Source organism: Physella acuta, unplaced genomic scaffold, assembly GCF_028476545.2.
Source record: "Physella acuta isolate Inbredline_101_S28 unplaced genomic scaffold, ASM2847654v3 ptg000090l, whole genome shotgun sequence".
In the NCBI taxonomy this organism is placed as follows: Eukaryota; Metazoa; Mollusca; class Gastropoda; family Physidae; genus Physella; species Physella acuta.
Genome location: NW_026731610.1, coordinates 1,647,419 through 1,660,000, shown reverse-complemented (window position 1 = coordinate 1,660,000; position 12,582 = coordinate 1,647,419). Strand labels below are relative to the sequence as shown.

General features: G+C 39.0%; 1 protein-coding gene across 1 annotated transcript in view; it reads left to right on the top strand.

Moving 5' to 3' along the window:
- The window catches only part of LOC131928094 (collagen alpha-1(I) chain), a 64,179-nt gene that overhangs the window by 6,752 nt on the left and 44,845 nt on the right, over positions 1–12,582 (top strand). The window contains exon 2 of the mRNA XM_059284015.1: positions 11,703–11,897. Within this exon, the coding sequence (XP_059139998.1) occupies positions 11,703–11,897 (195 nt within the window). The remainder of the gene's footprint in view (positions 1–11,702; positions 11,898–12,582) is intronic.

Below are 12,582 nucleotides of genomic sequence, written 5' to 3'. Positions count from 1 at the left end.
TATATAATTGAAAACAGAAGGTCTACCTATTAGTGCAACACAACGAAGCCCATTTTGTGATATAAACAGCATTAGATATACGAACGTAGTCACGTCAATTTATTAACGTAACTTAGTAAAGATCAACTGATCCCAACATTTCAGCGTAATAATGTCCAACATTCAACATATCCTAAACATCGCCTTGGATCTTTACTCATATCATTTACGCACATTTTAACACATGTTCATTTATGTATGATTTCACGCTTTTAATATTGTAGAATTTTCAGCCCCAACCCCATTACCTATCTCCAGAAATATGATATATGAACCGTAAAATCACAAGTTACTTACAACTATATTACTCACAATTAATTGTATGCAGCTATATAGGCCTATATATTAGTCTAGTCAAAAACCTGTTATTTAATGTTTTATCTTTGGATTTTAGCTGCAAACTGTCTGACCAGGTAAAAACAAAGTCCAAATTGATTACGTTTTAGGAAAAGAGATCATTAGACAAAATTATCACTATAACAATGTGGTTAGATGGTAGAGCATTCGTCTGCTAACCCGAAAATAACGAGTTCGGGTCCCTAGCTAGAGTTGTAGACGTCCTTGTGTCCACCTAATTCTGACTCACGTTAGGGAAAGTAAAAGCTGCTGGGCATAGACCTGACCGTAGTATCCCTCCATATTCCAAGGTCACAGAAACAGGGTAGCTCTACTTCACCTGCTCCGCAAGCCGCCATGTTCGAAAGGAAACTTTACGTCACTTATACACACACTAGTCAAATACTTAAATACGCACCATATAGACAACATTAGAATGCATGTATCAAACACCACGTAACCAGGTTTTTACACCGCCTTCGCTGAAGTAGATCAAACATGAGGCAGCTCAGCGTTATACGACTCGCCACACAAATAGCTCACACATTATACACAGCATTGACATCCCTCACGCAAAAGTGACATAAGTCACGCAAACTTAACACATGCTACATACCACAAAACAAACATACATACACACACAACACAACCAACATTTACACCACACACCACATCGCCATCATGTGCACCATGCGCATTCACTCCACACCAACCAAACACCAAACACACTCACACCACACAACCAGCATGTCCATCCCACACACTCGTACCCCACACACTCGTACCACACAACACACCACACCAACCAATATTTACACCACACAGTCGTACCACACTCACAACACACCAACTAACATTTACACCACACACCTTACAACCAACATATGCAACCCATACATTCACACCACACTAACCACATATCACACAACCAGTATGTGCAACCCACACACTCGCACCACACCAGACACCATTCAACCAACATGTGCAACACATCATCTCACACCACACACCACACACCCACACCACACCCACACAACCAACATGGACAAACCAACACACACCACCACATACCTGCCACAGAAAAACATAAACAGCTGACCCAGCAACTTTATCTACTCAACATTTCTCAACGGGAATGACAAACAAGAAAAAAAAAACACGCCAGACTTGAGTTCACTGGCATTCGGCCAACTCCCGCGTTCCACAATTCAAATAAAGCTTATGAGCGAGTTAAAACCTTTTTTTTTCTTTTTTTTTTCCTACACCTGAATCTCTTTTGGTTCCATTTGCTGAGGGAAGGACTTACGTTAAGCTGAATAAAAAAAAAATAAAAGGTAAAATTCGGTAAACAATTAATGATAAAAATAAACCTGTCTGACCTGGAAAGGAATTTGTATGTACATGAAGATTTAATGTTCAGCTGGAGAGTTACATAGCATGAGAAATTGGTGAACTGGTGAAGCCTTGCTACGTCAGACAGAGGCGTAGCGACGGGGGGGGGGGTACATATGTCCCCGGGCGTCGACCCTAGGGCGCCAAAATAAGCTAATTTTAGCTGATATTTTGAATTATAAATATAAAAAATATATTGGGGGGCGCAAAATTGGAAGTTTGTCCCTGTGCGCCGGGAAGGGTCGCTACGCCTCTGACGTCAGATGGGGGTTGATGTTCGAAAGGAATGGGAAGAGCTCTTTTATGTAACGTTACAAAATGTGGGAGTGGGGTGGTTGAAAAAAAAGTGAAGGGTTGGAGAATAAATTTCTTTTTTTTTTTTTTTTTTTTTTTTGCGTGTAGGGGCGTAGCTAAAGCCGTGTTACTGTCGAAAGTTGTATCGCTATCTTTAAATATGTTACGACATTGGGTGTGTCGTAAGCGTAATATTAGTCTTGTAGGCGGAGTGTTGGTAAGAGTGTATGCGGTTATGGTTGTTTGGTGTGGGTGTATGTGCATAAACTTTACCCCACTGATTTAACATTTAATGTAGGCCTATGTTAAGAGTAATTGTTCGTTGGTTTATTATTTTTAATATATTAAATTATTTTTTTAAACCCTGGCGGTAGGCCTACAGAATTAAAACGATATGATTTTTTTGTTTTTCAAACCAAGTAGGATGGATGGTACACACAACAGGCAATATTCATGGTACACAAAATGGAAATAATGGAGGGTACACAATTTGGACAATATTAATTGTACACAAATTGGGCAATATGAATGGTACATAAATTGGACAATATGGAATGGATGATACACAAATTGGAAAATTTGGATAGTAAACAAATTGGACAATATGGAATGGATGATATACAAATTGGAAAATTTGGATAGTACACAAATTGGACAATATGGATGGTACAAAAATTGGACAATATAGAAGATACACAAATTAGACAATATAGATTTTAAACAAAAGATGATGCTTTATCAAGTTATATGGTAGGCGCATGGAAAAGTTACCATACGTATTATACTTAAACCAACCTTTATACACACGCAGATGGTGAATAAATGTGAACATTCGAGGCCGATGCTAAAAAGAACATCCAAAAAAAGTATTTCCCCCTATCAGCAAACTCTTGATAATATACGACCGATAACTGCTGTGAGGGGTCGAAATTTCCTCCCCTTAAACCAAGAGCTCTCCCGCACCTGAAGAAACAAACTGCACCCGTTTAAAGGCGGGACAGTGTTACGGGATTTCCCCATTTAGCAGACAAGCTTCGGTGCAATGTCTTTACACCGCATCCAACATAAACCTCCAAGATCTTTAACACCAGACGTATCAGGTTTCCTTTTTCTATAAGGAATCGTCTGCAAGCCTAGTCAGTGGCGTAGCGAGATGGGGGGGGGGGGGTGGACCGCACCGGGTGACACCATTTAGCAAAATATATAGAGAACAATGATAATTCCACTTAATTAAGTGATTAATTCGAGTGTTAAATGGTCTTTTAAGAGGTGCAAATAGAAAATTTTAGGGGTGGGGGTGCAAATCGAAAGTTTGAGGGGGGGGGGGGTGGAAATCGAAAATTGAAAGTTTGTCCCCGGGAAGGGTTGCTACGCCTCTGGGGGGTGACACCATTAAGTGCCGCATCGGGTAACACCCGACCTCGCTACGCCACTGAGCCTAATTAATGTAATTAACTATCAGTGTGTTTTATATCATTGAGAAGGATGGGCTCTTCAGATTATAATCTCATACTATGGCGTCCGTGGATTTTTTTCGCAGGGTGTGCGTGTTTGAGTTCAGTTTGGTTCCTGTATTCAGGGGCCATTACTCTACATCGGGGGTTAAAGGGCTATCCCGTTTACATTTATTGTGAATAGTTATTAGCCGTCTTCTTTTGTACCTTATTTACAAATCCGTATTCATACACTTTCACGTTTAATTCATACATATTTAGTTAGCTATATATATATATATATATATATATATATATATATATATATATATATATATATATATATATATATATATATATATATATATATATATATATATGTATATATATATATATATATATATATATATCATGTATCATATAGAGATAGAGATAGGAGAAACGAGATGGGGGGAAAAGGTCATATTTAAACGAAGCCCAAAATATCCATAGAAATGACTTGATTAAGGAGAGCGACCATCAGGACTAAAGTTTACTAAAGGGGCACAGAACATAATATATATGTGTGTGTTTGTTGTGGGTCTCATTATCTGTTTACTTAAAGGATATAAACTGTAAAACTGTTAGATGAGATTTTATTTTTTTAAATCGAATCTTGTAAAAAAAAATAGAATTTTGTAGAAATCAGTTTCTGGGGGTGATTTTTTTTTATAATGATCACTGTGTGTATTAGATAATAAGATACACACTATCTCAACAACAAACAATTGGGTTTTATCCACTAAACAAGTTTTACCGTATGTGCCTTATCAACCTTTACATAACACATACAGGTTTTAGTTTATTTTCTATTTCAAAGTTTACAAACTGTGCTGATTCACAAATAGATAATTAAACATATACAGAACATGCTAATAAAAAAATCATGCGCAGCTTGTGTACACGTAAATTACCCCTCTAGAAGAATTAGCAGGCTGGACAAATAAAGAGTCCATCTGTTTACAGACGCCGGCACGGAAAGAGAATGTGTATTTATCTGTTAATAGACCACGGCATGGGAAGAGAATGTGTATACATCTGTTCATTAATCACGGCATTGGGAGAGAGATTGTGTGGTCAGTGCAATGCAAGGCTGTCATTACATTCCCGATCGTGTAGTCATCAGAGATTTACATTCCTGCAACAACCTAAATGGTGCATACTAAATTGATACGTATATTTAATTGTGTTGGTGTGAATTCTTCCAACCTTAAATTTAATAACGAAGAAGAAGGTACCTGTATCTTCTATCTAGGTAGACAGATTTTACCCTCACGTTACTGCTTGGGGTCCCAAACCCGTTGCGTATCCTAGTCTTTAGTTAGACAAATACACAATTAGTTGTACTGTCGCAGTTGGTAGAACTCAAGGAATTATAGAACCTAATCAAAGTCCATAACACGTGTAACAAACACAAATTCCACCTTTGAAAGTAACGCTGTCACCATATAGTTAGGGAAGGGATAATTCTGCCAAATCTAACGCTTTGTAGTCCACTCTTGGTTGTACAAAGTCTATGGAAGCAAATCCAAAAAGACAAGCAGGCCGAAATCGGAGTCAATGTCGCATAACAAGTTGACACGTAATACTTAATTGTGTTGGAGGGAATCTCTTCCAACACTAAAATTAAGGACAAAACAAGAAAAGATAACGTAGTATTGTTATTAATTAAAAAAGTATTATAAAACTAAAATCACAATTGATTATGTAATGTTTAGGTTAACATGTGTGGAATTTCTATACAGTACTAGAATCTAGTAGCTTAAAAGGGTAGATATAACTTAGCTCGGTGTAGTGGGGTATGAATACACGAGGAAACGACCTCTTTACATGTCTTAAGTAACATCTGGCTTATGTCCATGGCATATTGCCCTTCCCTATAACATATTTTAAAATTCAAATATATGGCCGATTACGTAGCATGTATTAAGTGGTAAATCTACGTCCCTTCCCAATAGTATATTTTTAAAAGCAAATATATGAACCCCATATAAACCCCATATGAACCCCATAACATATACTAAGTTTTAAATCTACGGCCTATCCCCATAGCCTATTTTAAGACAGAAATATATGGCCAAACCCATTTTAAGTTTATATCTACGGTCTATCCCCATAGCTAATTTTAAGAAACAAATATATGGCCAACCCCATAATATACATTATTAAGTTACAGATCTAAGACCCATCCCCATAGAAAAACCTAAAGCAAAATCTATGGCCCACACAGGCGCTCAAAACTCCTATCTTCATAGTCTAAAAAGTGCTGACTCGGCAAGACTTTGCAATCTTGCAAGTGTGACACATAAATATATTTTAAAAATGTAGTAATCTCTAACACCGTGTTACTAGACTTTCATTCAAACAAATATTTTCATCCTCTGATACGTCCGTGCTTTCAGTCCTTAACGTGAGAACATCTTTCTCTACCTCTCCACAACCGCAAACACTAATCTAGGTTTAAAGGGAAGTAATAAAAAAACATGGCAAATTATGGCACCGCTTGGTGGAGTTTAGGTACGGAATGGGGTGGGGTAAGGGGGTTGGGTTGGAGGGAGGGGTTAAATACGTTACAAGAATCCAGACGATAGGGAGATAATACAGCAGACGGATACACTAAAACAAACAGAAAAAAGCACTTAGTTTGCGTTCCACGTAACCAATTTTTTTCCCCCGAGTTCCTTCCCCTGGTCCCTGTTTCCTGCGTTAATTCTACGAGTAAACGCTGCTCGTGTTGAGAGGTAGAGAGGGAGAGAGAGGGGAAAAAAAGAAGTTCCACGTCGGCGGTGCCACGTATAAGACTGCAATGTGAGATCGTGGAGGTGAGAGGAGGGGGGGGGGGGGGGACTCAACGTCTCACTCAGAACTTAACACATCAAGCAAAGCTTCGCCCAACCCTACCTTCATCCTTAGGCTAAGATGTATAGTTCATTGCTCGAGTCACTTATCATTGACCCGTTATATATATATATATATATATATATATATATATATATATATATATATATATATATATATATATATATATATATATATATATATATATATATATATATATATATATATATATATATATACGGGTTCTATATATAAATAATATATTTTTTATATAGATCTTCGTATATTTCATATATATATAGGCCTATATATATATATATATATATATATATATATATATATATATATATATATATATATATATATATATATATATATATATATATATATATATATATATATATATATATATATATATATATATATATATATATATATATATATATATATATATATATATATATATATATATAAAGTTTTCCCATATCTGTGCTCTACCGCTTATGTATTCATACATTAAAGACTTCCTCTAAATAAATTCCCCCCCCCCCTCCGCACACCACTACCACATACACTCATAAATCTGCTATATCTCGGCCGTTAGCACTCAACTTTATTCTCTTAAAAAAACTGTCTTGCTCACTCCTCCCCTACCCCACCCCAACAAACGCCAGTCTCAGCAATTTTCTTCACGCTTGACTGAACTCTGTGCACTGGTTTCCCCCAGCAACCTACATTAGATTCACCTGACACCTAATACTGTCAATTTGTAGCTTCTGCTGCGGTTTTTTTTTTAAGTGTCAGAAGAAGAAATCTGAAATTTTATTTAGTCTAACCCTACCCCTTGCACAGACTAGAACCTTACATTATACAGTTATCTTGTGTGGGGTTTTTTTTTTTCGTTTTTTTTTTATTTAAATTTTTTTTAACCCACATTTCAGGAATTTATATTAGTAATACGAACTGGCTTAAATTCACTCTTTCAATATAGTTTTTTTTTTGCCATAGTAAACAGACGCTACTATTCTATATAAGAGAGGATTTTATTACTCTAGACTCGTTATTTACAATCACAATTGACGTATACATTTTATATTCTGAAATACCTAAATTGTTTCAGCAAATTTAATCACTTTGAAGCCTAAATGATAAAAAAATGTTTAATGAATCAAAGCATACATTTTTTTTATATTTTAAATACTTGAATCATCCCTATATTTTAACATTTTCTTCCATATATTTCCATACCTTAATTAGCCTAATTCTTAAAACTTAAACACCTTAATCATCAACATGTTTTTAAATACTTGAATCGTTTTTATACAAGCTTTCATGCGTTTTTATAACCTTCATAATCTTTATAATTTAAACATCTAAATTAGCATCCATAATGTTATAAACACCCTTAATCAACCCTACAATTTTAAACATAAAAAACGTGTTTCTATTATACTATCATCTTTTTGTAAAGGATTTTCATTTACACAGAGAGAGAGAGAGAGACGGAGACAAAGACAGAGACAGAGAGAAAAAGAGAGAGACATACACACATGCATAAAGCCACACACCTAAAAACTACCTTCCATCAACAAAAATTCAAATGTGTTCATTTTCGCTTTCTGCTACGGCACTCCAACGTTATTCTAATTAATTTTTCCTGATTACTCACTTAATTCTCGCGCCTCCCCGTGGGACATAATCCATCTACAAACCTCCAACATGCCACTCTTTTAATGTTCGAGTCACCTGAGTTCATGCCAGTGATAGCCCGTGGTCAGCACCTCTTCTTCCACCTCTATCGTCCATGTTCCTATGACCTTCACCTCTTTCGCTTTCACTGTAGAGCCAATCACAGTACCAATTGAAGAGCTTGTTTAAGATATTCATGGGACGGCGTGGTCTAAGAGGTAGAGCGCTAGCCTGCTAACCCGGAAAGTCTTGAGTTCGTATTCAGGTCCAAGTCTGCAGACCTCCCTGAGTCCACCCAGCTCTGATGGGTACCTAACTCATGTTACGGGAAAAAAGCGGCTGGGTCAAGAAACATATGAACTCTACTTCATCTGCTCAATGGATCGTTAGGTCTAACGTTGATTCTTTACTTTATATGATATCCACATAGCATGACCCAGATATCGCAACATTCTTTCTCATCCTGACCAACATGCATTCATTCCACCCAAACTCCGACCATCTCTTGACTTAACCCCCCCCCCCCCCCACCCCGCCCCATACAACAGTGGGGTAGCCAGGATCGTCTCAAGGGGGGGTGGGTTCCAATTTTTACCCGGGGACAAACTTGCACCCCCCCTCAAACTTTCGATTTGCACCCCCCTCAAACTTTCGATTTGCACCCCCCCCCTCATATATTATATATATACCGAGGGCCCCCCCCCCCATGCCTACGCCACTGCCATACACACTCCATTTCAACATCAACACAGCCATCCACGTTTAAGCAAAACATTGTTTTACAGCACTTAAAACATGTGCCATGCAGGGCGTTCACCTTCGCTAGTTATGTTACCAACACACCCCATTACAACTTCTGAACACATGATTTACTGAAAAGTAGAAATAATGTTGTATGCCATCTATATTCCCAAACGTAGTTGCCTCTAACGTAGTTGCATTTCCGTATATCGAAAATAAGATCCATGAATGACTATGAGGAGCTAAACCCAAATCCCAAAAGCTGTTTTGAAAAAAAAATGAGTTGTAATTTTTTATTTTACTACGGTAAACCATTATTTTTGTGACGGGGTGGCCTAGCGGTAGAGAGATAGACTTCTAACCCGAAAGTCTCGAGTTCGAACCCGAGTTCGAGCCAGTAGAACGTCTAGACTGGAATCCCCTGGGGAATAAGAGATACGTAAAATGAAGCGATTTTATTTGTGACAATTAACAGCCAGTGTTTGTTCCAGACTTTTTTCTCCGGGGGGCACTTGATATTTTCGGGGGGAGGGGGGGGTCACTTGATATTTTCGGGGAAGCGGGGACTTGATATTTTCGGGGGGGGGGGGCACTTGATATTTTCTGGGGGGGGAAGGGCGGTCAACATTTTTCGTGGGGGGGGGGCTGGCACTTGATATTTTCTGGGGGGGGGGGAAAGGGCGGTCAACATTTTTCGTGGGGGGGGGGGGGCGGACACTAGTAAAATTGTATGTTTACTATATAAATTCCATCTCGTTCGGGAGGGCGGTAGACTTTCTTCGGAGGGGGGGGGGGGCGAACCCATCTTCTCCCCCCCCCCCCACCCCCCGAAGAGATGCCTGGAAGAAACTCTGTTAATAGCTTCAGTGCTTTCGTTTAAGACCAGTGCATTCTTTAAATAAAAATTAATCCTCAAATTTAAAGAATTTGTTCTGATTTGTGGGTGGTCGAAAGTGTAAAGTCGCGGTAACTCTGGCAGCTAAATGTACAGGTAGATTAGGATTAACGTCTGTAAACAAACAAAAATAATCGTTTTAACTGTCGGTTAAAAAAACATGGATTAGGATTAACATCTTTAAAGATATAACAATATTGGTGTTAACTGTCAGTGAAAAAAAAAAACATTAAATTTAGTGATAACTTGATTAGTTTAATCTTCTTCTTCTTCGTTCTTAATTTTTAGTGTTGGAAGGGATCGAGCATTATTTACCAGAGGGTTTGAACTCGAGACTTTTTTTTTCGAAATTTAGCCGACTCGGCCACGCCTCCATCACAATTAAGTATTACGTGTCAACTGGTAAAGCGCCATTGAGGCCATTGACTCCGATTTCAGCCTGCTTTTCTTTTTGGATGTGCTTCCATAGCCTTTGTCCAACCAAGAACAAACTACAAGGCAGCAGTTGTTTGATTTTGGAGTTGTCTCTCCTAGAAGAGTGTCTGTCCCCAGTTAACGAGCCTCATGTGCCCGAGGGTACGAACTCGAAACTTTTCGGTTTAGCAACCATGAGCTTTACCGACTCGACTACGACGACCCCCATTTAGTTTAATAATATGATTTATCTTCAGAAACAGCGCCATGATAAAGTTGCTGACATTTATGCGTTTAAAAATGTATTTTACAGATTAAAATACAAACACAATTAGAACTCCATCAACATAACCAGATTTCACAAACTCCTGTAATAAATTAAAGATTCCTCTTTAGACCTAGCGATCCATTTGGGCAGAGAAAGTAGAATTCATGTTTCTTATCTTAGCATATGAAAGAAAGGTGTAGTCAGCACTGTGCTCAGCCGCCTTTACTTTCCCCAACGTAAGTTAGGTAACCATTAGAGATGGTTGGACACAGGCAGTGGCGTAGCGAGGTCGGGTGTCACCCGGTGCGGCACTTAATGGTGTCACCCCCCAGAGGCGTAGCGACCCTTCCCGGGGACAAACTTTCAAATTTTCGATTTGCACCCCCCCCCCCCTCAAACTTTCGATTTGCACCCCCCTCAAACTTTCGATTTGCACCCCCCCCCCTCAAGTTTTTCTCTATATATTTTGCTATTTTTTGCCTTGGTGTCACCCCCCTAAAGGGTGTCACCCGGTGCGGTCCTCACCCCCCGCCCCCCCCCCCCTCGCTACGCCTCTGGACTCAGGGACGTCCTGCAGTTACATGCCCTAACTCGAGACCTTCGAGATAGCAGCCAAACGCTTAACAACTCGACCACGCCGTTCCAAAAATTCCTGTAATAGATACCAAAAAGTAAAAGGTAAAGTTTCCCTTTCAAACCTGACGGTTTATGGGGCAAGTGAAGTAGAGTTCACTTGTTTCTGTGACCTCGACATATGAAGAGATAGTGTTGTCAGCAATATGCCCAGCCGCCTTTACTTTCCCTATTTCGAATAAGTTGTTTGCCTTGTAAATCGTCAAATTTAATCTGTTATGCATTTAAGATGTGATCAATTCATAAAATACTTTTTCACATAGCTCACTACTCTGTTTTATGTTAATTGAGTTCTTTTCTTATATAATTCATCTAAAGTATTAATTGTGTTCACAAGAGCATATTGATGACAATTAAGTCTTGTGGAGTGAAAAGTAAAAAAGTAAAGTTCCCTTTCAAACCTGACAGTCTATAGGGCAAGTGAAATAGAGTTCAATTGTTTCTGTGACCTCGGCATATGAAGAGATAGTGTTGTCAGCAATATGCCCAGCCGCCTTTACTTTCCCTAACGTGAGTTAGGTACCCATCATAGCTGAGTGGACTCAGAGACGGTCTACTGACTTGAACCCGGATTCGAACTCGAGACTTGCGGGTTAGCAGTCCAGCTCTCTACCGCTAGAGCACTCCTTCCCCTGGATACCAAAACTAACTTTTGTTTTCTCTCTCTCTCTCTCTCTCTCTCTCTCTTTAGGTTCTGTGGATTTTATCGAGGCTTTTGAACTCAGGAAACTGACGCCAGAACACGGAGTAGAGGTCATCCCCGGGCTGTGTACCGCCAGGGTCAGGCCGGACGATTCTGAGGACGAAGGAACCGTTGAGGACCCGGCCTGGAGGTTGAAGAATGCAGAACTGCTACCTCAGAAAAAAATTTCAGAGATTTTTAAAGGTAGGGTTTGAGTGTCAGAGAGTTGGTAACAAGTATTGATAGTTGGGGGGGGGGGATGGTTGGATGGTTAGGTGGTTGGAGGGATGATTGGATGGTTGATTGGATGGTTGGTTGCATGGTTGAAATGATGGTGAAATGATGGTTGGATGGTTGAAAGGATGGTTGGATGGTTGAAAGGATGGTTGGATGGTTGAAAGGATGGTTGGATGGTTGAAAGGATAGTTGGATGGTTGAAATGATGGTGAAATGATGGTCGGATATTTGAAAGAATGGTTGGGTGGTTGAAAGGATGGTTGGATGGTTGAAAGGATGGTTTGATGGTTGAAAGGATAGTTAAAATGATGGAGAAATGATGGTTGGATGGTTAAAAAGATGGTTGGATGGTTAAAAGGATGGTTGTATTGTTGAAAGGATGATTAGATGGTTGAAAGGATAGTTTAAATGATGGTGAAATGATGGTTGGATGGTTGAAAGGATGGTTGGATGGTTGAAATGATGGTTGGATGGTTGAAAGGATGGTTGGATGGTTGAAAGGATGATTGAAATGATGGGGAAATGATGGTTGGAAGGATGGTTGGATTAATTGATGAGTGGATGGATGGATGGTCGGATGGTTAAAGGATGGTTGGATGGTTGAAAGGATGGTTGGATGAATGGATGAATGGATGGTTGGATGGTTTGATGG